Below are 27,957 nucleotides of genomic sequence, written 5' to 3'. Positions count from 1 at the left end.
AAAGTATATCTGCTTCCATTTGGACAAGATGGTAGCAGAAGAAGCACCCTGAATTCCTCCTCAGAGTGTCCCATCCCACTATCTTTTACTGCTGTATTTGCAGGGTTAGATATACTTGTTTGTGCTGCAATTAACACTGAGTAATGCATGCATGTTGTAAGGTACTCCTTGCGTTGTTGCAGTAGCATAACAAACACTTACAGCCATTGCTCAGGGCAGGACATTCTTAGAGCAAGAATGGACTTTGAGCCACCTCTAGTACAGGTGATAGAGGGAAAATCAAAAGGCATCTACCTTTACTTCCTGGTCCAAAACTGAACTGCAAGCTGGGAGTTTGTGGGAAAACAATTCTACCTTGAGTAAATGGAACCAGTTCTCACATTCTCTTTCAGAAATTGACCAGATTACATGTAAGTCTTAAATGACAAATCAAAAAATTATATACCCATACTTCATTTCAGGTCGTGACAAGTGAAACTTGCCCTGTTACATCCAAAGTCAACTTAAGTGCTTCATTAAGATTTAAGTCTACAACAACCAACTTACATCATGTTGAAGGTAGATATTTAAAAGAGGTTTATTGGGGCCAATACTAAATTCAAACAGCTACAAGTTCATTTTCCATGTTTACCACACCAACCGTTGACAGATGAAGTCTCAGTGGAAAATTTTCATTTCACCGTGACTTCCTGAGATGCGACTACAGATTTTAATGTTTGGCATCTGATCTTCAGAGAAATGATATTTTCAAGAACATTCCAGAAAATACATTTAAATCATTACTCAAAGTCAAAACAATTTGCAAGTTTTGAAACATAAAGCTGTTAGTATGAAATTAGCTTTTATTTTTTACCTCAAAATAAATGCACATTTATCATTTATTCAAATGAAAACTGAAAAAGGGTATTGTAATCAAGTGGGAACCTTAACAGAACAAACATCACAAACATCTTCAAGTTCTTTGACGTTTCCCATCTCTGGCTAAAAAACACAAGATTGAGTCTTTTTTTTTTTTCCTAAACTTTTTGTCAATTTTGTTTGTTCAATTAAAAGAAACACTTGATAGCCCCACAGTTAGAAGTGGTATAAAACAAAACCAGCTAATCATTCTCATCAGAATTCAGGTCCACATGTTGCCAAACATTTATATAAAACTTCCACTAACTGTCGTACTAAATAGGATTTAGTAACCGCTTCTGTAGTTTAGCTCTTGGTATCTTGACAAAAGAAGTCAATGTTTAAGTATGTCAGAAGTCAACGCTATAGTGTAACTACAGTATAACTCTAACAGGGCTTCTAAATACTGTTCACCAGAGTGATGTCTTATAGTTGAATTTCAGTTTCAGCAGGTACTTCAGATTTACCTGAGCAACATCATACACAATGTATCTAGAAAGAATGTTAAGGAACAATTCAAGCTGTTTGATATTAGTAACACAGAAAAACATAGTCAAACTCCACCTTTTAACTTAAGCTACCATACTGTAACAGGCCTGTGTGATTAAGCAGTTCTAATAGCTTAAACTCAGAATCTTTTAAGTTTTACTTTTCTTTGAATCCAAAGGTGTTCTTATGTAACAGTTAGAAACTGGAAACTAACAGCCACGTGCAGAATCAATAATGTAGCAGGAAACCTCAGTGGCAGGCACGTGAACTGACTTAGGTACAGAGCTGTAGTTCTTGAACATTATTTCTGTCAGGCAGACATAACACACAGTGGCTTTCCTCCTATTTAAGGAGTGGAAGAACATAGCCTAGATGAGATCTTCAGTTACATACCTGACATTCCTCAAGTTACGTGTAGTTCTATTGCTAAGGACTTTGTGCTGGAAGGTAATCTCCTCCTCCAAAAAAAAAAAAATCTCCACATAGAAGAGCTCTACAGCGACTGGTAGCGTTAGAATGTTTTGTGACTGCACTGTACCATTATATTTTTTCAGAAGACAGTTTCAAGTCCATCTTACCTATTTTTTGTAACGCTTTAGGTCCAGGAACTTACCTCTGATCCCAACTCTAGATGAAAAGCATCCCCACTAAACACAGGGTAAAATGAAGTAAATGCACATCATGTTATCTTAATTACTTATTAACTGCATTTTCCTATCATCTGACCAATACAGATAAAGTACTGAAGAAAATTCAAGATAAAGCCAGTACTGCTGCAAGTTCTGTTGCTGTGACTGCTTCTAAGAGAAAAATTTACCAAGGGAGAATTCAGTTTCTACATAGCCCAGAGGTTGGGCTATATATAATAATATATATGTAATATTATATCAATATTATAAATATATATTTGTATATAAAATATAACTAATTATTATATATTATATAGTATTATATATTGGTATCACTGATAGTGAGCAAGTAGTAGCCAGTCTTTTCACTGAGACTACACGACTTATTCTCATGACCTCTCGTGAATGTAGAACACATGTTGATTTGGGGATACTTCTGACTAGAAAGAGACTTAAAGGCTACATCTCTGATAGGCCTTTTGAGGTTTACTATAATATTTGTAAAGGATTTGGGGAACACAAAAGAAGCTGTGTGATAAGAGACTACAAGTCACACAGCCTGCTCCCCCATCTCCTCTTAGCCAAGCTGATGTTCCTTGAGGAAGAAGCCATACTGGAGTGATGTGAAACCACAGGCTGCATTCCACTTCTCTTGTCCTGGCATGTCTCCGGGCAAGGTACTACTTGGCAGCATCCCTAGGCCACTCCAATACCTTCAGCTACTGAGTCCCCTTGGGACAACAGCTATTTGCTATGTGTACTGTTTCTCTTTTTTTTGCCAGATGACAATTTAAGCGTGGCATCTCTAAAATCAGCCTTGAAAAAAAAAAAAAAGAAAAAAAAGAAAAAAAAGAATGAGTACTCAAAAGTAGCTCTAAAAGAAATAAAACACTCCATGGCAAGAACTCCTGACTGACACTAGCAAGATCCTGCTAAACTCAACAACACTCATACACAATGTGCAGCCAACATGACAGCCAAGGATACTCGTTATATAGAAGACAGGTATCATTAATTCCTGTTGAGATTCCATTCCCTAAGGGAACCTCTACTCCATCAAGGCTGGTAGTAGCTGTGGGATCAGGTGCAGTTTTGCCCAAGCCTAGAAGGGGAAAACATAGTAGTTAGAAATCTTGAAGGCAAATACATACTTCACACATAAAGAAACTCAGCCAGGCAAATATTACTTCACATATATGGTCAAATGCTGACCAGGAACAGAAATATCTTAAAAAGAACACAAAGGATATCGTCTAGTTACTCAACCCAGCATCCCCATGTTTACAGTAGTTGTACTCTGCTGTATTTACAGTGAAAACTGCACACTTTGCTGTTAGCTTTGGTCATACAGATCAGATGATTAAAATGGATCAGACTACACTTACAGCTTTCATATCCTAGCATGAATACGTGCACATTGTAACATTTTCAGAAAGTTTTAACAAATCAATTCTTAGTTTTTCAACTCTTCATTACAAACCTAATTTGACCTAATCATATGATTTAGCTTTTTCTCAGTGCATATTTAATTCAATTTTAGGAAACTAATTTTAAGCCTCTCAAAAACAAATAGTTTAAGCAAAGCCACTCATTACCGAACATTACCGTTTTCCTCTTTCAATCTCTGTACAGAAGATAGTTGTGATCATCATTTCTTCTGTTTGTATTAGACAACAGTCTTTTTTTTTTTCCAGCGCAATATACTGCTACTTCTTGGTGATAGAAATGTAAACAGCTGTTCTACCTGAACTTTTATTCTTAGCCTTTCCCTTCTCTCCAAGCTTCCAGAGCACTTTGAAAGCTGAACAGTTATTCCTCTGATCTATCAAACCCCTCACCTTTCTACTAACGTATATAGCATTGTTATGACGAAAGTAAGAAGTTGGAGAATACACATTGCTTTTTCTCGTGTTTGATCAAACGAAAGTCTCCTGCTGAACTTGAGACAGCCCTTTAACTTCAGCTTTAGTGTGCTAACTCCCATCTCAAAACACTCAAATATTGTCAGATGTAATCATAAGGCAACATTATGCAAACTCTTGAAGAACAGCAGCTACGAAATTCCTATAGTTCTTTTCACTAAGCAGAGAACCAAAAGGGGACTTTGCCATCAACAGATTACCAGTGACAACTGCTAATACTTACCTTTCACACTGTGTTTTCCCTTAGGCAGTTTTGTTATGTGAGAAGCATTCTTTAGCTCATACCTGGATAGCACAAAGAACACACAATGGCATTTTAAATTCATCTTTAACTATCTTGGTGGAAGAAAAAAAACACTTCTTCAAGCTGAAGTGTATTGTGAGTTAAATTCTACTCTTCTGAAATTCAGAGGCCTTTCATCTTTGTCTCTGTGTCGAATTTTAATGATACTGGCATTTAAGACAAGATTCGAGACTTGCAACATGTTCCCCCTTCCCTCCCACAAGTTCTTATTTGAAAAAAAAAAAAACATCTTAATTTTAAAGAAATACAAAGTGCTCTTTTTTCACACTGAAGAGGCTTGCAATTTTAACATTAACTTCTATCATGGCACCTTAAGTAAGGAAATACTTTTCATCAGTTACTTACATGTTTCCAAGCGCAACTTCTCCCAGTAGTATTAACCCGATGGGATCAGCTTGAGATGTGTGACAGTAGTTAGCACTCTTGGATACCATGTCTGCAAAATAGATGCCTTTCCCAAACATGTAGCCAGTCTGCAAACAACAAAGGAGGGGGAATAAAAAAATTGAGACGTTAATAAAGGTAGCATTGAAACCACCTGGCTGGGCTCCCAGGAGAGCACAGTTGCACCTCTAGCTCTTGTAGACACTGTCCAGCAACCTGCTCTGGACACCCAGTGTTGTTGTTCTGCTCAGAGATCACATTGGGTACTTCCCACAGAAATTCTCCTATTTAGGTTCTGACAGTCACCATCTCTGGGAGGCAGCTAGAGAAGTTTAACATACCACAGGAGCTTCAGGGGGAGCTATCCGGAGACCCTGTGAGAGGATACCAGCGAAGTTGGTGGTGCGGGAGCCATGCCACAGCAGCTGGCGGTTATGAAGCTGCTTAAAGGGCTTGTAGCGCTGACTCTCTCCTTCGCGCTCAATCCTGAAGATCTTCAATTCAAGATGGGATAGGAGAAAAAGAAAGAACAAGTAAATAAACCATTGCCTGCATGCAAGTAATCAGATTAAAAATTGCCCAGTCTAGAATATACACCAATCAGCTATGAAAAACTATCTACATGGCTTTCAGTATTTGCAGCTTGCTATGTCATGTTAGCAAAAGTAGCAGCCTTGATCACACAGTCAGTGTTATTAATTATTTCTCCAGCCTACCTTCGACATTTTCCTGAGACCATAGTTTTCTGAAAAATCATTTAAGGAACCAAGGCTTAGTTTCAGAAGATTATTATTTTTTTATGAAGCAAATTAAAATGAAATAGAAGCACCTCAGTAAGCTTAGATTTATCTCTGCCTAAACTTTTGCTAATCTATTAAATACCAATTGGTCTATCAAACTACGCCTTCCAGAAGGGAAACAAGATAAGGTACTCAAAGAGAAACCACAAACAAATTGGTAGGCTCATAGATGCCAGTCTTCACAAACTAAAAACACAGTATTGCCACACTTACATCCACAACTTTGAGGTCATATGCATTGTGAGTAGCAGCATGGGTATTTTTCACATATTGTTTAATAATCTTGGCTTCCTCTGAATCTTTGTCAACAACCTGAAAAGAGGCAAATGAGAAGTTTCTTTAGAATATAAATTAGTAGGCTTCTTATAAGATGAGGACACCCACCCTACGCTTGCAACTCCCCATTTTATCATTTGTGATTTTTTTTTTCCTAGATAGAGAAGATATACTGATATACAGAGAGCACTTAAGCAGAGAATGGCTGACGGGTGAAGTGGGAAGGCAGCTCTGGAAGTCTACATGACTTCCAATAGCCCTGCTCAAAGCAGGGTCAGCTGTAGCAGGTTGCCAAGGGCTGACTCCAGTTACGCTTTGAAGATCTCCAAGGATGGAGCCTCAACAGCCTCTCCGGGCAACCTTTTCTGGTGTTTGACCACCTTTGCTGTAAAAAAAAGTTTAAATGGAATTTCCTGTATTTCAATTTGTTCCCATTGCCTCTCATGCTGTCAGTGGATTCCCTGTCTTTTCTACTCTCTTCCACAACCTATTATTTATACACATTGGTAAGATACCCATCAAACCTTCTTTCCTACAGGTTAAAAAGCATAAGCTCTCTTAGTATCACCTTGTGCAACACATGTTCTAGTCCCTTAACCATCTCAGTGGCCCTTACTGAACTCATACCAATACATCTGTCCACTTAAAAAGTTTACTTGATCTGTTGCACTCCAAACCAACAAGATGTCAGGTTGCATTCCTGGTCACTCATTTCCTTTACCTTAATATCAGTTCGGAGCTTTTCGTAGTTGATGTCAATTGGGTCTTTATCTCCATCTTCATTTCCACCTCTTAGAAGGCTGTAGGCAACCTCAATATCAAGCAAGTTGTCCAACATCTGCACTTTAGCCTGAATAATTTAAAGAGTTTTTTTTATTTGTGCCCTTGCAACGTTCAGAATATCTCTGCAATACCCCCAAATTATAAAAACGTATGTGAAGCACATGCCAGGCACTGGCACCTAACAAGACCGCCTTTTACACATATACATGAAAATGTATTTATGGATATTCACGCACACATAAAAATAGATCATGATATAGAACATATCTTCTGATACCTTATATCTGTGTGTATAAATACGCGGATTATATATATATGTGCATATATACAAAAAAGATATTCTGAAAAAAACCTCAAGCTTAACCTCATGCTTTTGTGAGGTTAAAACAAATCTTCAAACCTCAAAAAGTTTCTGCGTTAGATGTCTGGTATTAGATCTGTTGCCTGCAAACAGCGTATTGTTTCTTATCATTACCTGAATGTATTCTAAGTTATTTAGGAGAGGTGGCTTCTTCATTCCAAAGTCATGAGGAATCAGAGTATAGAAGCGGTTGGAGAGATCCAAGATCTGAGATTCAGAACCATTGTCAGAAACTGCCTACACAAGAAAACAAGCATTAAAGAAAATTATCAAGCATGGCAGAATAAGGCTCCATAGCAACAGACACACACAGTATACTTGAGAACTAATAAATAGAAGCAGCAATAGAAATCATGTTAATGTTGAACTCCCACAGGAGTAAAAGGGGCAATTGTATGTAATCAGTTTGCACGTAGTAAGCTGCTGTATCTACCTAGAAATATACAGAACTTCTGGTATTAGAAAAATCTAATAGGGACTATTTTGCTTTCCAGAAAACAAAGTCTACATGTGGAAGGTATGCGTGCACACGCTCAGCTAGGTACTCTAGCAATTGAAATAACTTCTTGTATCTATGCTTTCCCAAGGAGTCCATGACAAAAAAAGAAAAGGTGGTATGCTGATACACTTTTGCAAGCTGTTCAGGAAGTACTATGCAGTGATTCTTAAAACGGTCCAGATAAATGTGTAAATATTCTTCTGATTCAACCAGACATTTATTCTCATAGTCAGACTCCTCTGGGGTGAAAACTCCAGCTCACTGCTAGACCAAGATACCAGTTTAATTCGCTCCACTGTCATTTATGTCAACAGCAAGTCTGTCTCAGCCTGAATTTTGTGCTAGAAAAGCTAGAAAGATACCTATCTATATACTACCTAAACATTTACAGTAGTGAAGAGAACTAGTTACCCATGGAAACCACATCATCTTCTTTACCTAGAAACACCTCAGATCTTTTCCTAAATCACTAATAATTTCACTTTCAACAAAAAGGCTTTCCCCTTTTATTTTAAGATAGATGCAACCTCTTTCCATTACCTTTTAAGCTATAGACTAGGAAAGAAACCACACACACTCATATACCCCTCAGCATTCACCCCACTCCAAGCTCAGAACTCTTGCTCTAACATCTCTTTCATGCTCACCTGCTGAACCTCATTAAGGATGGAGTATGCGCTCTGGATCTGTCGCTTGCTCAGTTTTCCCAGTGGCATCTTCTGCAGGTCAATCTGATGAAGATTTAAACAATTAAAACAGGATTGCACGACACTGAAACCATTGCAACACAGTCAAATATGAAGAGGTTACAAGATAGTTCATATTCATTGTTGAAAAACAAAACAAAAAGAAACAAAGTTAAAAGTGATGTCTTGGCTATTGATTTATTTCATATGTTGCTGTTGCTTTTGTATTGATGGATCTTGGGAGAGTTTCACATTTGCATTAAATGCTTGCATAATTAAGGACTGTCTGAATACAAAAGCATGTATCAAAAGTTGACTCCAATGGAGTTGTTTACAAAGGTTATACAAATCCCCTCTGGGCTCTTGACAGTACTCACTATACACCCTGCAGATCAATCTAGCATTTACTTAATCTGATGGGTTTAAAATTCAGCTCAAAGACAGAAGATCCAATGAAACCATGTACTACCTGGATAAGCTGTACATTATTGACTCATTACAAAGCTAGGAAACCCAGCTGTATGAAAATCTTCTCTGCAAGCTGAACTCGAAAGGCTCTTCTAACACACAGAGATTAGTTTGAAAGCCTTATGGTGATTTTTTTTTTTTAATAGAGATTTTTAAGGATATACTTCTAGTTGCAGCTACACATACATATAGTCAGGGACTAAGAAAAGCCAAGACGGACTGCAGAAAGAGAAGAAAGGCTTCAAAACTGATCATGTCTTGGGAACACACTTGAGATTAATACTGCCAGGTGCACTGAGGGTGACAGCACAGATCAAAGTATGGGAAAAAAAGGGTATCATTAGAACAAGTGAGAAATAAAACAACAACAACAAAAAATAGAGCTTGGCCCAGTTCAAAAGGGGATCTGGACTTTGACAAGGCAATTCATTAATGCTTGTATCAACTGGCAACACTTCAAGTCTGAGCTGCATGCTCGTTTGCATGCTAAATTAGTGGCAGCATTGCCCAAAAAATCTGGTTTACCCCTTATAACAAAGACCACACCTATGTTTTAAAAGCTGTGTGCATAAAAACTAAATTACTATTTCCAGTGCTTGGCAAATTCTGGTCAGACTTCTGCGCTTCTTTTAAGGCTGATCTAAAACTGACACTTATTTCTGGCAAGCATGATGCACCCTGGATTGCAAAGATCTTGCTTCTGGCTGTGTAAGTGCAAATAAGTAGAGAAAGAAAGGTTAGAAGTGAAAAACATGAATGCGTATGGTCACCTCAAATTCCACCATTGCTTTCTTCATGCTCTCCACATCAAAGATCATCTTAATAAGGTCTTGGATTGGCTTAGCAAGTTTTGATTTAGTCCCAGCACCCACTGTGAGTTTCTTGACAGCTTCTTCATCCTGGGAAGAAGAAATAGTATTAGAAATAGCAAAGTCACAAAGGATAAAGGTGATACACTGGCTGCCATGGTAACAAATTAAACTCAGTTCAGTGTATGCATGCTATTATTAGACTGAAATTCGTAGGGAGTGTGGGACACTGCTCTGACATTCTGGAGCAAAGTGGCTTCAAAAATCCACTTATTCAGTAACTTAGCAGACCTTACTTCATGAGGGAGAATTGTGAAAGGTAGAATTGTAGAATCAAGGAACTGCACACTGTGTGCATCTCTGGTTTACCTCAAGGAAGAGGTCATTTACTTTTTCTGGAAGCTTTCTGCTACATAAAGACCTTGATATGAAAAAAAGACTGTTTACTTCATTGTTTTATGACAAAATACAGAGGTAATAATTAATTTCACTAAGTTCTTATAATAAAAACTGTCATAGATGAGTATAGGAATCATCAGTTAGCCACAATACCATCTAGGTACTTTCATGGATAGAGCATTTCACCAATAAAGCATCTGCCAGATGCTACAGCGTCACTGTACACTGCAGTGTAACAGACAGTTGCTACAATATTCAAATTTCCAGAAATAAAGCTAAGCATTGGGTGCTTCATAGTGAAAGAAGTCATCCAGTAATGTGGCCACAGAAAAATGTAATGTCTTGAAAACAGGTCCTCTAATGTCTTTATAGCTATTAAACAGCATTCAACTATGTCATCTGAAAATAGTTTAAGTTATAGGTAAATCTTTAAATAAAGACACAAACCCCAATGGGCAGGAGAAATAGAATTCTGATTTTGCTTAGCTGTCTAAATAGCCAAATCCTACTGACACCGAGTGATTTCTCTCAGTCTGCTCAATATCTGCACTAGGCATAGTGCTGCATAAGATTTGCTTCACCATTTGGGAGGATTTTGGATGCAGAAGACAGATGAGAAGTCTCTATTTAAATAAAAGAAAATGGTATTTTCAGACAAGGGAGTATGTGAACTGACTGCTCATTTAATGTCAAATTAACATCTGTAAAATTACAAAGAGTAAACAAGAATAATTGCTAAACAAACTTCAGTGTTGACAACAGAAAACAGACTAGTTTACCAACACATCTACTTTAATCTTTACACACGACTGCTCTCATTTGATCTACAGCTCTACAGCTCTATTTCTCTAGTGGAAAGAATAGGCACTAGTTACTTTACTAACAAAGTGAACTGACCAAGCAGTAAGAATCTCAGTATCCCCCTGACTGGACACTTTTTCATACAACGCTATTAAAACATATATATTTGAACATACCCATAACAGTACACACAGTAGCATGTATTTGTCCTCCCAGTGGTCTCCCTATGCTTATATGAATAACCCTTGCAATGAAAACATCTGCGCTTCATTCCTCAAATTTGTTAAAGTGTAAATGATCCAACAGGAAGCACGTTACAGGAAAGCAGCTGAGCAATGCTCCAGCTGGCACAGGGACATTTCAGAGTTACCTGTCCATAATCGATTTCCAGTGGGTAGAATTTTTTGGGATATTTAGTGAAGTTCTTCGAATGCCACGAATTGCCGGTTTTCTCTTCATACAAGTTAAGGAAGTGTTCAACAGCATCTTCTTTTGATGGCATCTGCTCCAGCTTGTTACTCCCAATTACAGTGCCCACACGACCCCAGGATCTAAACACCCAGTACCTACAGAAGTGAAACATGAGAAAAAAAACAACAGATATAAGATTTCTGACTCTAGATCTCAGTACGATTTAAACCGATTCTGCAACAATCATACAACTGTGAATCAGCCATTTCCATACCATGAATTTAAGGGGAGACATTCTGCAGGAGAGCAGCAGAAGAGCCACCACAGAGCATATGTCCAAAAACTGGCGTAATAAACACCCACTGTAAACAGACCAGACGTACACTCCTGAAGACAAATGCACGCACAGGCGAAGAAAAAAAAAAAAGGCTATCACCGCTTCAGTCAATGCTTCATAAATACACATCTTCAGACTTCTGGGGTGTATTTGAAAAACAAACACCATGCACTTTTAAGCCTATGACTCAAAATCCTAGAATTCAGATTCCCATTTCTCAAATAAACAATTCAAGTACATGTTTGTATTATCGATACCAACTTGTGTAAGCTTATGTATTATTTACAGGGATACAATCAAGCAAACATTCCAATTTGTCAGGTGCAAAACGCGGTGCTGAGATCCCTCCATGTACCAATCACAGATCCAGGTACAAACGCCAAATGCAGGAGCCAGCAAGAAAAGCTTACAATGAACAAGGTAGAGTACAAATAAATCCAGAAATGAACCAGGTTTGTTGCTGACAGCTATTAACTCCTCCAGATTTCTGTGCATCCTTTGCATGCTTGTGGGCACAATTCCACTTCAAAGAAGCCTCTCCACTTCTTTATTTGTTGTCAGAAATACAACCCCTGGACAGCTCTGCCACATGCCTGATGAGACTGGAAAGCTAAACGCATTATCACCCCCTGACCATTTCAATGCATTTTGCTAAGCAGCAGCACACTCAATTCAGGAATACGCTGTGGTGGAACAGGCAGAATCTGGTTTTGTTTCCCAGAATTACAGCTCTACAATTAGAAGACAAAAGTAAGTTGGAGAATATGGGAGAGATTCCCGCAGACTTCATGCACGTGGTCTTAGATGTTAAAACAGAAGAACCTTCTCCTGTATTTTTAAGGGCAGCCATGAATCACAGAGCAGCACGGCCCTCCTGTTAGTCAGTTAATCTAGACCTGAGAAGGTTCTTATTGTATGAGCCTCACTTCTCCTAGGATGCAAGAATGAATGCTTCCAGAAACAATTCAGCAACCTTTATTACTTCCCAACTTAGGTTTTGTCAACACCACAAAGAATCATAGAATCATAGAATATCCTGAGTTGGAAGGGACCCTTAAGGATCATCAAGTCCAACTCTTGACACCGCACAGGTCTACCCAAAAGTTCAGACCATGTGCCTAAGTTCACAGTCCAATCTCTTCTTAAATTCAGACAGGCTCGGTGCAGTGACCACTTCCCTGGGGAGCCTGTTCCAGTGTGCAACCACCCTCTCTGTGAAGAACCCCCTCAAGGTTCTTGATGATGTCAAGCCTAAATTTCCCCTGCCTCAGCTTAACCCCGTTCCCGCGGGTCCTGTCACTGGTGTTAATGGAGAAAAGGTCTCCTGCCTCTCGACACCCCCTTACGAGGAAGTTGACCCGGGTCGCAAGAATGGGAATCTTGCATGAAACGTCTCCATACAGGGCAGAAACCTTCCCTGGATGTTTGCATATCCTCAGAAAAACATTTTGCCCATTCCTTCTTTTTGTAGAAAGAAAAAATCCAGTACTTATTGGAAAAAAAGTAAACAAAGGCATTTATGGGGAAAGCTAAACTCACCTGCTCTCTCTGTCATCCTCTAGGAGCTGCAGTTTGTAATAGGAATTCGTTCCTTTCACAATATCTACTAGACCAAGAGTTGCACTGAAGATCTTTCCACCTTTTTCAAACACATGAGCAGAATCCTCCAAACCTACAGAGAAGAAAATGAGAATACAGAAGTGGTTACCATTTTAGGTTGCCTTGCTACATTCACGTTCACACAGACATTTCATTAAGTTGTATGCATTTTAACAAAACTATTGGAAAGAACAGTGATAACATGCTCATTCAAAACTACTTAAAGCATATTTCCTTTTCAACAGATAGTGAGTATACACCTTTTGATGTATTGGAAAGGACCTCAACCCTAACTTGAGAAAAAAAGAATTGTATGTTTGAGAAAGGACCATCTAAAATGTAGTATTTAACACTGCATGGCTGGCTGGAGGAATTCTCAAGAGATATAGTTTTGCAGGTGTCACACTAGAAAATGGACTGAAAAAATGAAGGCTCGTCTTGGTTGCAATATGACTTCTCACGGTGACATCTGTACACTGTAGGTTTGGAGAGCAGCACAGGTTGCCCCCCAGGTTAGAGTCTTGAGGCAGATACTCATGCCAGACCCATGGCCTCTACTGGCTAGGCTTTTATTCACTCTTCTGACAGATGCTCATGAAGCTGAGCAAGGGATATTCTTCAGTTTAAGTGATCCTTCAGAAAGCTGCACAAGAAAATCTTGGAAAATCCATCTTTAGATGTCAATTAATAGCCTTCCTTTGAAAGCATGAAAAGCTGTTTTAAAAAATCAGGTTTCCTTTTGTGGAATCCTTAATTTTTATATTAACCCTTAACCTTTATGTTAAGGACTCCAAACCCTTATCCTTTCACAGAAAAATCTATTTTGTAAACAATCACACATCCTGCGGGCTGTGGCACAGGTTCAATCATTGCAATCACTCACCAGAATCAGGATCTACTGCTGCTCCACCTTTAACTGTTAGCTTCATTTTCTTTTCAGACTTGCTAGGTCCTGCAGGAATAAGGAGTTATTTTTTTCCTACGCAGGCAACGTGGTTTAACTTGAATCAAGATACAAATTCTCAATTTGCCTAATTATGGCCTTAATCAGACTTTAAATCAGGTTCCCAGTACAAGAACACCAGCACGTCAATGATTTTTTTTTAGCTGCCTTTAGCAGCCAATTCACTGCCATCCACCCCCAGCTCCCACACAATGAAATGAAAAACAAGGTCTCCCCACATAACATCCATTTTCCTTCCTCCTGGCCCCAAATGTCAGGCTGTACCATTTTTTCACCTACACAGTAGATAAAAGTCATATTTGTGGTTATGTTTAAATAGGATTTAAAAACCCCATCGGGAGTATGTGGGACATTCAGCCCGCTCAGAGATTCTGCTGCCGTGAAATAGTTTGGCAATAACACACCCAGTTGAGTGATAGAAACCAAAAGCTTAGGGAATATGGAAAAGAATGGGTTCTGAAGATAGGTTCCGAGCAGATCTAATGGCTTTCTTCACTTTGCAGCATGAATAATGCAAACTTGCTCGGCAGTCATAAGCAATGCCACTGGTGTTGGATTTTTCCTTCCTTCATTAAAAAAAATAAAATACATTCTATACTCACTACAAGACACCATTGCTTTGGGCTCCAGCATTTTCTCACGTGTGAGCACCCCTGGTGGGGGTGGTCACAGTAGTGTCTGTCACAATTTAGTGCTCCAGCAGCTCCTTGAAGCTGCAACAGCGACCCAGACTGGCAGAGAAAGTGTTTTGGGGAAGAGTTCAGACTGATGTCAGGGAGCCTGTGCACGTATAGGATGAAAGATCTCTGAAGCCAGACTGACCTAGGACAAATGACAGCCAGTTCAGGAGACAGCTTCCTGTTTACTTAAAGCTAGTCTCGTCCCAAGGCTTGATTATTTAAATTTCTTATGAGAAAAAAAAAAAGTCAGAGAACTCTAGCAAAACACGAGGCTGGACTACACCCAGGTTTGTTTTGTGCACACACACAGCATTAAACAGGCCCCTGGAGAAACAACTGCATTGTTCATCACCTTGTTCTTCTTTGACCTTCCCAGCACTCTTCGTATGCTGGGGCTTGCTGCATTTCCCATCCACGGCCACCTCGTGGTGCTCCATTTTTATCTCTGCACCCCAAGGTGAAATTGCATGGATAGAAAGAAGCTCCTGAAAGCTCTTGCTGGAGGATTTCACGTCCTGAAGAAATGCCTCTGAGACCACGCGGACTTTGGCCTCCTTCACTTCTTCCATCTTCTTGCTCATTTTCTCCAAATCCTCTGAATAAGCAGGGTGGGGAAGGGAGAGACAAAAATAAATCAATGAGGTTTCAGACTTTAGCCCCTACCTCTGGCCATGATTCAGGGCTCCAAAGCTTTGAGGAAATACATTTCCACAACGTTCAAGACCGTAGCCTGGGCTAGAGCAGGAACACTTGTGTTTTACCTGGCTGGTCCAGCTCTCCCCTTCCTAGAGCTGGGCTGGGGCTGCCCTCTTGGGCATCCTACCAGGTGGGAGCAGATCTCCTACCTCAGCACCCAGTTTGGAGGTCAACACCAACAGGGAGCAAGAGCTGTCTCCAGAGAAAACACTGCCCTCAAGCGCCCACAGTCAACTCCACAGCTTCTCCAAGGCAAGGGTGGCTTCTCCGAGGTTAGAGTCCCCAGCACTGTCAGTCCACCAACACTGGCTCGCACACCACCACGCTCTGCACAGGGATCTGAGCTTCAGCTGCTGCAAACCCAACAGAGCCTCATGGCACAACCCACAAGATTAATATACTAGGGGAGTAAAACTTAAAGAGCACACATTGTCTTTACGTTTCCAAGCACACTAAGGCAGTGTGTGCACACAAACACTCCTCCTAGCCCAAACACTAATCCAGAGAGCTCTCAGGACGTGCACCCTCTCTGATCTGCTCAGCTCTGTGAGGAGCACTACCAGAAAGCACTGCATGGCTGCTCACTCTGTGTGCTGATGCACAGCGTGGCCTTGTTAGCTGTTGTCGTCATCTTTCCTCCCAACTCCTCCACGATGTTCTTCACTTCCTCCTTGTTCTTGGACAGCTTTCCAAGAGCCAGGATCTTCATGTTGGCCAGTGGTTTGTCTAGGGGTTTGGAAACAACACAGCATGTTAGTGACAAGCACAAAGCCCCCCAGACAAATAACAAATACAAATGAACAGCATCCCACACACTCGGAACAATCAGCTCAGTCAGCAGGGAGACCAGGGTCTAAATAGGCCTGACCTGTGCTAAGGCAAGTGGCAGAAGGCTTCCATTCCCCTAGGAGAGGCAACAAAACCCAGCACACCCAACAAACAGAAGGGACAGAAGGCAGGAAGGATGGATATGTATGCACATTAGTTGTCTGCATTTCTTTTTCTTTTCAACAAAAATAAAAATCAGTCTGCTTCAACACTGTGCTACTAGAGACTGTTCAGCTTCCCTCATCATTTGATGCCTGGACAGCGTGAAAGCTCCTGCCTCTTCAAAAGGAAATCTGGTTTTGAAGAGTTGAAGGTTTGTGTCTCAAGCAACAGTGTTCCCACGTTACAATACATTTGAGTTTTGATCTTTCAGACAGTACAAAAGTTGTAAGTTGGCTGAATCATACAAACCCCGTAACAAGACAGAAGCAAACTGGTAACCAGCTGCTGCTCCATCACATCACAGTGTAAACTTTGATGCAACGAGCTTTGCCATGTGGGTGGACCCAAGACACAGGAAATATCTCAAAGCGTATCCCCACTTCTGAAGTGAGCGCTATTAACTCTGGTTGACCAACTGAGGTGTTTGTTCACCCACTACCACCCAAACACAAGTGAGTTAAGCTGCCAGCAAACAGATCAACCTGGGCTTAATTCTAATTAACAGATAGAATTTACTGTCATGGAACAGGTTGGAGACAGCGTATCTTTGTGCATTGCTAGTCAGTGGTTAAGACCAAATCCAAGCAGAGGATTTCAAACAACCTCTTGACCTTAAAAAGGTGACACTGGACATGGAATAAGGAGTCTGGCACAACTAAGGTCCCTGGATGTTCCCCAAGAAGTCAAGCAAGAAGGCATTTCACAGCAGATGTCACTCAGAACACAGGCCTTTAAATTTCCAATTCATCACAAACATACCAAAACATACCCAAAATGATCTGTCAGGAAACAACCAGGATCTCAAGCACATGTCCCCAGGCAACCCACCATAACAGGGTCTACCTCTGCTAGGAAGATGAAGCACATGAGACTCTGCTATGCTGTTTCTCACCACAGAATCTCAATCGCTCAGCAGTAGAACAGCAAACAGCATGCCTGGTTAGGGTTTTGATAGGAATGGCATTACACATCCTGAGCTCCACTTACCTTGGGGTGCAGAAACGGTCTCTGTCAAAGGAGCAGATGCATGTGGAGGAAGCGCAGAGTTCACAGTTGCAGCCTCTGGAGGGAATATCCTATCCTGTTTCTTACACTTAAATTTCTTGAGGTAAGGAATTTCACGAAACTCCTGGGGGATGGAAGCATAAACAGACTTTATAAACAAATAATATTAGAAAATGTTAAGGCTAAATTGAGCACTGGTCAGATTTTGTAATTTACTGCAGATTTCTGAGATTAGGATTCATATTCAGGCAGGCAAAAACCCAGTTTACTGACTGGAAAACCAAAGCTAGAAGAAGATAAATGACTAGTTTCAAATCAAATCAGCAACATCTCTTAATGTAGTGTTACTGGGGAAAAAAAAGATGACTGTTGTGTATTAGGTGCTTAGCCCTATAGGGACATAGCTGTGACAGGACCTCCCCACTGTCACAGGGGCTCAGCAGTGCAGTGCACTCTGCCCCCTAGCATCCAACACTGACTGCTGCCTATTCAAACTCCCTGTAAGAGGAAACATCAATAAAGAAACATACTTCAGATCATCGATTTTGCAATTAATACCCACCTTTGGGATTACCCAGTCTTTCCTGTTGGGAGTCTGTGTTTTAGCAACGCACTTAGTCCAGGCAGTGATGTCCCCTGAACAGTAATACGCGTCGCTCTTGAACACAAACTGTCCTTTACACTCCTCGCAGGGAAGCAGAGCTCCAAATGCCATCCCATCTGCCACTCGGTCCAAGATCTAAAGCCACGAGGAATATAAAACATGTCACAGCAGGAGCAAACTGGAAGCCCACACATTGCATTACACTGGGCTGGACAAGAAAATTACTGTAAAGGTGTTGGCACACAGACAGACTTTTCCAGTGCTTCATGTCATATGTACATTGCACATGAGCCAAGATTCTTTGCAGAATTATTTGATTTACAGTGCCTTAAACATGGCATGAAGTTTCCCCAGTCACACCACACCTGTTCACTCACATTCATGACTCACGGTATCTCCTATTTGGAGTCAGCATTCAGGAGAACTTATCTACCACACGGCCCCTGACCAGAGAGCAGCACAGGAATGGGAAAGGAGGAGATGAGATACTGCATCTGAGCACAAGAACGTAGGTGGGAATGTAGGCTCACACAAATCCCAGTCTTCCTGCCTTGAGATTTTCTTGACCATTTTGAGTCTAGACAGTTCCCATCCCATCCATGTGGATGCAGGTCCACATCTTTCTTGTGCTGGGGGCCCCAAACCTGGTTGCAGCACTCCAGGTGGGGCCCCACACGGTCAGAGTAGAGGGTGACAATCACCTCCCTCACCCCGCTGGTCACGCATCTTTTGATGCGGCCTGGGACACAGCTGGCCTTCCAAGGCCAGCGACAAAAACAGGGAGCAGCTGGGACACAGCAGAAAAACAGCACATCGCTGAGACCAAAACATTTAATTCAGCATCAGACACCACCATGCAGTGCCTTCACAAGCCCATGTAATAGCAATATCATCAGAGTCCTGGGACAAAAGGCCTGGGGTTTGCACTTTTTTTTTCTTTCTGAAATTTTCTGTTAGGAACATGTTGCATTCTTGTGGACTTTGCAGCAGTATCAGTGTGGGTTGGCTTCACTGAAGACCCAGCACACATGTAAATCGACTACTTACGGCGTTCTCCCCTGAAGGCACTTCCTGCTTGTTGGCAATCAGCAGCTCTTTCAGGTCATTAGTGGAGCAGACCTTCCTCAGCTCATCCTTGATGCCCCAGATCAGCTCCGTCTGTTCCTGTTAACAAAAGCCAGCAGCTCAGCAGCCTGCAGTCAATCACTAAGAACACACCTCAAACTGCAGCATGTGGACAAGGTTTTAGCAAGCCCATGGGATTTTAAGGTCAGCCTGGGAGACAGAGAGCAACAAGAAGCTTTGCCAAAGGGGAGAATCACACATTTTACCCAAACAGCTAGAACAGATTTTTAAAGCCACTGCACTGCAGCTCTGCTTTGTCTGGACACCAAGTACAGTCTCTCTCCAGCTGCCACAGCTCTTCAGTTAGGGCCTGACACTACACTCTTCTAACAAGGCAGTCTGTAGGATCTGATCAGCTAAAACTCACCTTCAGCTGTTTTTCCTGCTTTGATTCCTTCTCTTTCTCTTTTTTCTGCTTCTTTTTCACAGTCACATTTCCATCTACCTCCTCTCCTTTTCTCTTCCTAATAGGGAAAAAGCAAACACCACACACAAAGTTATTTTAATTTACGCTATGTTCATTTATTTAATATTTATGTTCCTAGAACTCTGTTTATTGACTGTTGATATCTGTAGAGGCTTGAATGTCCTGAGTTTTAGCAGGCAAGCCCAATTTATCAAATTCTTCGATTTTAGATTGCAAATACGTACTTGGTTCTGCAACAGCCACCTCAATCAGGTCAGGCACACTGAGCTTTTCCACAAGATAACTGTGATCTGGCAGAAGAGCACAGAAAATACTACAACACAGAGCTTCAGGCATACTCAGCCACACCTATATTAGTTACTCCAAAGGCATAGATAAAACTTACTGTGTATACTTACACCTCTCCACATCCAAGGAGAGGTAGCAATGAAGGTTAAAAGACAGGACTATAGTATCTTTCAGCTGAATCAACAGCTTCATTTTTCAGCTAAGACAGTGCATATTGAAATAAAGGACAGCAAATATAATACTTCTAATAAGTTAACACACTGGGAAACTTGATACTTCCCAGCTAGCTCCTCTTCAGCTTGGAATTAAGTCTGATCTCTGAAATCAGACAGGAGGAAGTTTCCACCTGTAAAGTACTCCCAGGCTGACGGTGGTTTTATGATGTACTTACTACCTTGCAGTTCTGTATGCTAAAATATACCATTATTAGCTGGGCCCTTAGAGCTGCACGGGGAGAAGTTATAGAAAACGGCAGTCAAGAAAGACAAGGAAGCCAAATGAAAGCCAGGGGATTTTGGCAGACTTCTGAAGAACGAGAGACCTCAGAGGAAGATCATTTATGTTTCCAGACTTCTGTCATCCCCTTGGTCTGCGTGGCTTCAAAACACATTGGTGTCAACAAATCATCTCAGTGCATGTTCTCACTGTGAGGAAATAAAGTGAAATTTTATCCCATTTGAGCCAGGATGGACCTGGCACTTGAGGCACAATATGAGCACAGCTTGGACAACTTGCACTTCATTTTGACAGAGCTGCTGTTCTTTAGAAACATCAGCCAGGAGTCTTTTTAAGTATGCAAATTCTAACTTTATAAGCTGCGGCTGATGGTTAAGTCACAGTTAATATTCTCAGTTGCCCTCCACAATTTTCAACACTTCATCTTCTAGTGCTTTGCTACTGTTAAGATAAACTTAGTACAACAGCTTATTAGCTATAAGGCTGCAGGAGGATGTTGAAAGGTGCTCCCTGAGGACCTGCAAGTTCTAGGAAAAGTATCCTGGGCCTAAAACTGGGGCGAGTTCTCATTTCATCTGCAGTAGCTACCATAGCCCTTTGTTAGCACTTCTGGCCAAATTATGACTCAGACCGTTCTGTAAATCTCTAAGGTGCTGGGTTTGCAGAAGATCTGATCTCACAGCTGTCCCCTTGCAAGGTCCAATCGGTCAGAGCCTGGGCTGTGCTGCAAGGTTTGCTACCCCAGGGGACGCACGATGGCTACACCAGGCTAACAGCATTTGCTTGCATTTTGCAAGAAAAAGTCCATATTCTTTCTTAAATCACATAAGCAGGAACCAGTGTGGCAAGAATGGATACAGCACAAGCACAGCTGTGCCTTCAAAGGTCCCCAGACCATGCAAGTCCCCTCTTTGGCTGCAACCCCCACAAGGAGCAAGGCCAGAGCATCCACTGAAGATCACTACAGCATGAAAAACAAAGCACTCACCATGAGAGTCACAGCTCCTGAATTTTTAACCAAATCAGAAGCACACAGCATAATCCGGGAAAAACACATCAGCTTGAGCACAAAGCGCCCTGTTGTACCTTCCCAAGCCAGAGGGCTTAATCATGCAAGTATTTAGGATGGGTGCCCAAGTGCTGTGTATCTGCAGTCTCTCTCCCTTGGCAGGCTGAGAGTCAGGCTGCCTCCAGCAAGCCAAGACCCATGGCTGTGTAGTAACTTGTCTCTGGAAAGAGGAAAGCCAGGACTCAAACCACTGGAAGGCAATCACCCTGCTGAGATGCCTTAGGACCAAGGGAAAGCATCCAGATCCCAGCAGGAACTTGCACTTTTGGCAGCCTCTCAGAGTTAAGGGGACAGCGGGTTGATTTTCCTGTACAGAGCAGTTGCCATACCTGATCCAGCCACCCAACCTGCAGAATGAGGAGGATCATTTGGATTGCTGAGGCATAAAGCTGCAGGCTTCCCACCTTCTCTTTTGTTCCTGGCTATGCTGAAGACTTAAAGTCTAATCATTATTTTATAGTTCGAAGAAGGGACAGGCAAAGCTGAATTCACCTCCCGTCTGCGCAGAACTGCAAGTTTTAGAACTGACAGAACAGATCCTCACTGACACACAAGCCATCAGCCACCCTTGGGACCAAATACCACGTGCTGCCAGCAGCAGCCAGGTGCTACTGTGTACGCCCTTTCTCCTGCTGGGGAAGGGGCAGTCCAGGCACTCAACACGTATGGTCCAACAGCTTGTTTAAAAGGACTAGTACTTAGCATCAAATGCAGAGCACTTTTCACCTCCCTGGTAGATAGAGAACTACAAGGTCTATCCAAACTTTCAAGAGGGTGAAGAGGAAGGTGAACTGGCACGCTCTAGCCTGACCCTTCCTTACCATCTACTGTCTTTCACATTCTCCTTACAATGAAAATGAAGAGGTAAGGACAGTCAGAGCAACCCTGAATAAAGCAAGCAGCTGGTGCAGGGAGGAGCTGGTACCCCCTTCCTTTCTCTCTGTGAAGCACTTGCAGATTGTTGCTGACCTGAGCACTTACCCTCTGCCTCAAGCTGCAGTTAATCAAGTGCTACCTGATGGCACCTCCAGAATGACACTTGGTTCCTGGCCTGAGCAGCAATTTTACTCAAGCAAGCAAGGTAGAAAACATTGCAGAAGCAGATGGCATTAAAGATCAAAGCAGGAGGGCAAAACCACATGCTCAAAACCAAAGAAGCAGAGTGAAAAGGACCAGGCAAGCTGCTACTGCCTTTCCTACACCAGTACAGGAGTGCACCATCTGCAGAGAAGCCACTGGGTAGGACACAAAGACCCTCCCTTCCCCGAGCCTGCAAAATGCTGACACTCAGGCAGGACAGCCTGCAGCCCAGGGGGTCAGCATGTCTCACCCAGCGCCAACCAAGAAAAGCCACCAGGATTCTTGCAGGAAGCTCTCCTATCTTTTCTCCCTCAGAGGGAAGAGATTTTCCCATCCTATTCTTGGTAACCCTGCTTGGTTTCACTCACCTGCAATAGAGATGTCACACCAGCACTTTTTTAGAAAGGGCTGATGGGGCAGCCCAAGTTGGAGCTTCTCTGAAGAGCACGGGCTAGACAGGCAGAAGCAGCACATGAATTTGGCTACGTCATAGCTGAATTGCAGACAACACCTGACACAAGATGTAATTTGGTTGCAGCACAGGCAGAGAGAACTTCAAAGTTCATTTTCAGGATCTCACCTACAGCAGATGCTCTAATGCTTTTTCTGCGAGAAGATGCAATTTCTGTCATTAATTTCAGTTATCTGACTGAACACACAGGATGAATGACAGGAGCTAACTGCATCTCACCCAAGCTCCTGGGCTGTTTCTTTTTTTTTGTAGGGTTTGCTTCTTCAGAACTTGTCTGCTATCTTGGCAGGCAATCACCAGGTAGGAAGCACACCCCCACCTCTCCACTCTATTTATAGTCCCATTCATTCAGTTCATTTGACAGACAGCTACTTTTTCAACTGATTCTTACTACCCTTGGCTCAAACACACAACCCAGACAGCAGAAGAAAGGTGGTGTGGATCACAAGAGCCAGCCAGCATCCTCACAGTTGAGGGGCTTGCTCATGCAGTGCTTAGAGAGCAGAAGAGATCAGCTGTTCTGCTGCTTTGCTGGCATGAGGTCAGGGTTCACAGTACCCTACATCACCATAAGCTTTTTTCCATTGCAATTCCAGGCTTTTATTTACACAGTGACTTGGCAAACTACTCTGTGGCCTATCTTTCCAAAGCCTTAATATTTTTGCAAGTATGTGAAAACACTGTGCTTCTACTTATAGCCTGCAACACGCAGAGGGTAAGTGCCCGTGTGAAGAGGTAAGTCAGCAGGGAGTCACACAGCTCGTCTCTGCCTGAAAGGCCACAGCCTGCAGCAGCTCAGCTGAACAACCAGTTGGTGCAGGACCCAACAGGGCTCACGGGGGAGCACCAGGAGCACCCCATTTGCATGGCGCTGCAGGACCTTCCCCATGGCACCTGCACCACTGCTGAATGCTTCTGGAGCAGCTGCTTGCCAACCAAGAATAAAACATGGAAGTTGAATGGCATCCTCTTAACACCACACAGATCAGTTTACACAAGCTCCACTGTTACCTATAACCAAGGACGACACTGAGATACTTGAAAGGCTCTGAATCACGTCCACCAGCCACCCACTTACAGGACCAAAGCCAGTGTCAAGTCTTACTGGGCAGTTTCATAGTGAATCCTTATAAAAATAGAACTGAATTCAGCCTACAAAGAACATGGAAAAGCCCAACATCTTACAGACACCGTCTTTCCTGTTTGTAGAACCCAGCAATACTTTGTTTCCTTCTCCATGGAAAAAAATAATAAATCAAACACAGGCTGGTGTTATGAGGCATGATGCCAGGCAAAGTCACTTCAAAAAACAAGTAACAGAAGCCTTCACCACCAGAAAAAGATTGAGCAAAGCTAGCAAGCCACCTGAAGGGCTTCTCTGTTAACACAACTTTTGTCAAGAGCCTCCATTCAAAATTTCAGTGCCAGGCAATACGATTTCAGTTGTACCATGAAAGATTATGCAAACAAGAACATCCAAGCGTGAAGGCAGCCAACAAGTGACATTATCAGACTCAGCATCTGTCCCAGATCAGCAGTACATAGATAAGAGATCAGATCAATTGTCTAGTAAGTGGTTAGACCAGGGAAACCGTCACTGATAACAGCATCACACAAGGAGGTCCTCATCCAGTATCCATTTGTATTAAGTACGCATTTTAGGGCTAAAAGCCCCAGATCAGTTCTGTAAGTCACAGCTGCTGGTCTCTGTGTTTCCCTCAAGGAAGTCACAAGGGCAAGCACACTACAGACTCCCAGGGATGGGGAATGGGGCTGTTGTCATTTACCTAAAGCCACAGGAGTACCACATCCTCCTACAGCTGCTCTTCTTTTAACAGAGACACAGCAATGACACAATACATTCATCACGGATGTAGGCGAAGGTAAGTAACAATGCGAATCGTTGCATTCCACACATACCCTTCGCTTTTGGTAGCTGGGAGCTGCTTCTTCAGAGTTTCTTTATCTTCAGCTTTCAGGATGCTGAAGCCAAGGAGCTGGGCGGCCCCGTATGCTGGGAGGAAACCCAGCTCCGCTCGGCGGCTCACGAAGCAGTCTGGGTGGTACCAGTTATCGATCATTCCCAGCTGGGGTTTTTCAGGATGTACCATCTTCTTGGAAATCCGAATCTGTCCCTAGAGCAGGGTAAAGAGACAAAGCAACTGTTAGGCCGTTCCGGAAAGAGCAGGATATTAGTAAGCTCATTACTAAGCTGATGCTTCCTAAACACCTGCGAAATGCCTGCAGCTATTGCTCAAGCCCTTCCCTACAGTCCCTCTGCTTCCACTAATATTCTTTCTAGGTTGGAAAAAACACGTCCTTTAAGTAATTTTCTGTTCAAAAACCGTTCAAAACAGGTAATCATGTAGTCTTTACTCCTCCAACTCCCTGACCGCCAGTTAACTTAAACAAGCAAAGATCACATCGCCAAACCCCATGCAGGCAACTCTGAATAATTAGTTTACATTCCTTACCAGTCAAACATCAGTGCTAGCACTACCTAACCCCCTCTAACTGCAAATTACTTTTCAGATGCCCAAAAAGCAGTCGTTTTATGTACTTTCAGACTGCAATACTTCACACTCCAATAAGGAAACATTTACGCTCCAGCCACCAACCTTTCTGCAGACAGAGGTATATCAGCACTGCTGTTTGACCCTCATCAACTTTACCAAACTGGCAGGTTTATTTTCACCTATCACAAGCTCACAGCTTCATCTCACCAACCGCCTTTAAAAGCAGGCTAATGAAACACGCTGAAATATAGGGCAGCACCGTTAATTAGTTGCATCGCTGTTTTTGTCTGCTTCAGTGGAGCCAATACAGATGCTCTGCACACAAAGGAGGAGGAAGAGGCTTACACCTTTGCAGTGCTTCGACAGGCAGAAGACACCTGTCTCTTCCTACCAAAAATACTGGCAAGCAGCGTTTCAGCCTGCTCAAAAGCTCAAGCGAAAGGAAGCGTTGGCAGGTCTAAAGCCCAAGCTCCAGTGCCTGAAAGATGCCTTTGTTGTCAGCTGTCCTGGACACAGCTGCTTCTCAAACACAGAAATGCAGCTCCAAGTGCTCTCTGTATGCAAAACGGACAGGAAGCAATTAAAAAAGCCACTGCTGGAATTGGGACTGGTGGGAGAAAAGACAAGAAACGGAGAACTACAGAAAATCTTACTTTTTCTATTTTCTGTTCACAGCCTTTGCAAGTACTCCTGTTAGACTTTGCATATTCTGCAGCAAAGTCATTCAGGCTCTTCTCAGCCTTGCCACCTCCTTCCTGGTCCCCTCCTTTTCCTGGAGAACAAAGGCAAACACAGAGCGCAGCTTCAAATGTGATCCTCCCCCACTTTTACAAAAAATCTCCTCTATGCCAGATTGTTAGCAGTCTGCATTAGTAAACCTCTGCACTTCAGCAGTTCGTCTATCAAGAATCTTCATTCAGAGCAAGATAAACAGTCCACGCTTAAAAGCATTGTTAAAATAGGAATATTTCTTTAAGCCACTGAGTAGCAATTGTACAGGATTGCACCTTTGGAAGTCTTTAAAAAAATCACTAAGTAAGCACAGAGCTGACACCTTTTACCTCTCTCCTGAAAGCAGTGTAAAATGAAGTCTTACTAAAGACCGACTGTAACAAGAGTCAGAAACATCTCTGCTTCAAAACAGATGTGTTCTAAGTGCCATTTTTTTTTTTTTTTTTTGTATTATGTTTCAACAGGCAGACATCAACCTAAAACTGCTCAGCATCCTTGGTTTACAGAGTGACTCGGGGTGGTTGGTCTGGTCTGTACTTAGACCCTTCTCACTCGCTCCAATTCAGTTCGTTGTGTAACAACGTCAAAGAGCTACCATAACCACACACTGCAGTGAAGACACCATCAGTACAGCGTATGACAAGAACATTCATTAATACTGGAGAACTGAAAACAAAATACAAAAGTCTTAAAAACAACAAATATTTGGTAATATGTCTGCCAACTGCCTTATTTTTTGTTTGTTTGTTTGTTTTCCTCCTTTAAGAACAGTCATACTGCCAGCGTCCTAGCCCTGGAGTGCAGTGGCACCACAGAAATTCTTCTGACATCACTTGCTAAGAGGGATGTGGCAATCAAATAACCATAATAATAGCTTGAGAAGAGAGAACGTGGTTCTAGCTAAACCTCCGAACCTCTGCATACCTCCTCCAGGGCCTCCAGTCTCAATGGCTTTCTTGATTTTCTCCTGATCTTCCCACCGAAGCTCAGGAAACCCATCAATGTCTGTGTGGGACACAATCCGAGCCCGCTTCCAGAAGCAGCTGTAGTGGTGCCAGTGAGGGACTTTGCCATCAAACATGGGTGACTAGGGAAAAAAAAGCACATTAGGCTAAGATGGAGCAACTCAGAACCAAGGCAGGGAGTGGAGGGAGATAAAATCCTGGGTAAATACAATTTATTTATTTTAAAATTAACACGTAGACATGACTTAGGAAAAGCCTAAGAAGAAAATGTAGTGTGACAGACAAGCTGCCAACTGAGAGATCTCAAAGAGCACAGGCATGGAAGGAACAGTGAGATTATCACTGGGCTCCTTAGCCTGTCCATATTTCTCAAGAAAAAAGGCAACAGCATCCACGTGGCTATACCAACCCCTAGCAGACAGGGAGGGATTTCTTCTCAGTAAGAATCAGTCCTTCTGCTGGGATGAGCAGAACAAAACAGAGGTTGTGGAGAAAGCAGCACAAGTAACAACACTTGACTTGGCTGTTCCAACCTCCTCTGAGACTCCTGCAGCAGAAGAGGCTGCTGGCCTCGCTCTGCAAGACCACCAAGCAGGACACACAGTCCCTTTGAGGACCACTTCTCAAGCAAACTGGCTCATGCCCTGAAGAAATTCCTAAGTGGGCTGCAGGAGGCAGAGGCAAAATTTGAAGGGAACGCTAGAACCCAAAGTCCTGTATCAGGACAGATCCACAACCAAAGTTTTCCCCGAACAACAGCTCTGGAGCTCTCTCTCCAGCCTCATCACGGGAGCGCTCTGCTTTGTTCTGACTCAGACACATTAGGTACCAACCTGTCACCGTTCCAGTTATCCATCAGAGCAAATAACTGTGCAGCGGTTTGGCTCTGAGCAACGCACACAAACACCTGCTGCACTAACAGCACTCAGCGTGGTATTATTATTATTACTGATGATAGAGAGTTACTGACCTAGGAAGGCATTCTACATACCACTCAGCAACTCGAGGGGTGGCTCTGAGCTGAAAAATCAAAG

General features: G+C 42.3%; 1 protein-coding gene across 1 annotated transcript in view; it reads right to left on the bottom strand.

Moving 5' to 3' along the window:
- Window positions 1–547: 547 nt before the first annotated feature.
- The window catches only part of PARP1 (poly(ADP-ribose) polymerase 1), a 28,681-nt gene continuing 1,271 nt past the window's right edge, over window positions 548–27,957 (bottom strand). Inside the window, exons 2-23 of the mRNA XM_082756398.1 lie at window positions 26,883–27,045; window positions 25,880–25,998; window positions 24,631–24,845; window positions 19,286–19,382; window positions 18,841–18,957; window positions 17,752–17,928; window positions 17,172–17,313; window positions 15,780–15,920; window positions 14,851–15,093; window positions 13,738–13,806; window positions 12,795–12,927; window positions 10,878–11,073; window positions 9,269–9,397; window positions 7,992–8,075; window positions 6,960–7,082; window positions 6,423–6,551; window positions 5,639–5,737; window positions 4,967–5,119; window positions 4,587–4,714; window positions 4,161–4,222; window positions 3,003–3,117; window positions 548–1,389 (exon numbers count right to left, since the gene is read on the bottom strand). Of these exons, the coding sequence (XP_082612524.1) occupies window positions 1,308–1,389; window positions 3,003–3,117; window positions 4,161–4,222; window positions 4,587–4,714; window positions 4,967–5,119; window positions 5,639–5,737; window positions 6,423–6,551; window positions 6,960–7,082; window positions 7,992–8,075; window positions 9,269–9,397; window positions 10,878–11,073; window positions 12,795–12,927; window positions 13,738–13,806; window positions 14,851–15,093; window positions 15,780–15,920; window positions 17,172–17,313; window positions 17,752–17,928; window positions 18,841–18,957; window positions 19,286–19,382; window positions 24,631–24,845; window positions 25,880–25,998; window positions 26,883–27,045 (2,916 nt within the window). The 3' untranslated portion in view covers window positions 548–1,307. The remainder of the gene's footprint in view (window positions 1,390–3,002; window positions 3,118–4,160; window positions 4,223–4,586; window positions 4,715–4,966; window positions 5,120–5,638; window positions 5,738–6,422; window positions 6,552–6,959; window positions 7,083–7,991; window positions 8,076–9,268; window positions 9,398–10,877; window positions 11,074–12,794; window positions 12,928–13,737; window positions 13,807–14,850; window positions 15,094–15,779; window positions 15,921–17,171; window positions 17,314–17,751; window positions 17,929–18,840; window positions 18,958–19,285; window positions 19,383–24,630; window positions 24,846–25,879; window positions 25,999–26,882; window positions 27,046–27,957) is intronic.

This window comes from Aythya marila (genome assembly GCF_965140915.1).
Source record: "Aythya marila genome assembly, chromosome: 3".
Taxonomy (NCBI): domain Eukaryota; kingdom Metazoa; phylum Chordata; class Aves; order Anseriformes; family Anatidae; genus Aythya; species Aythya marila.
The sequence above is the reverse complement of the archived record's forward strand: the minus strand, read 5'-3'. Positions and strand labels throughout refer to the sequence as shown.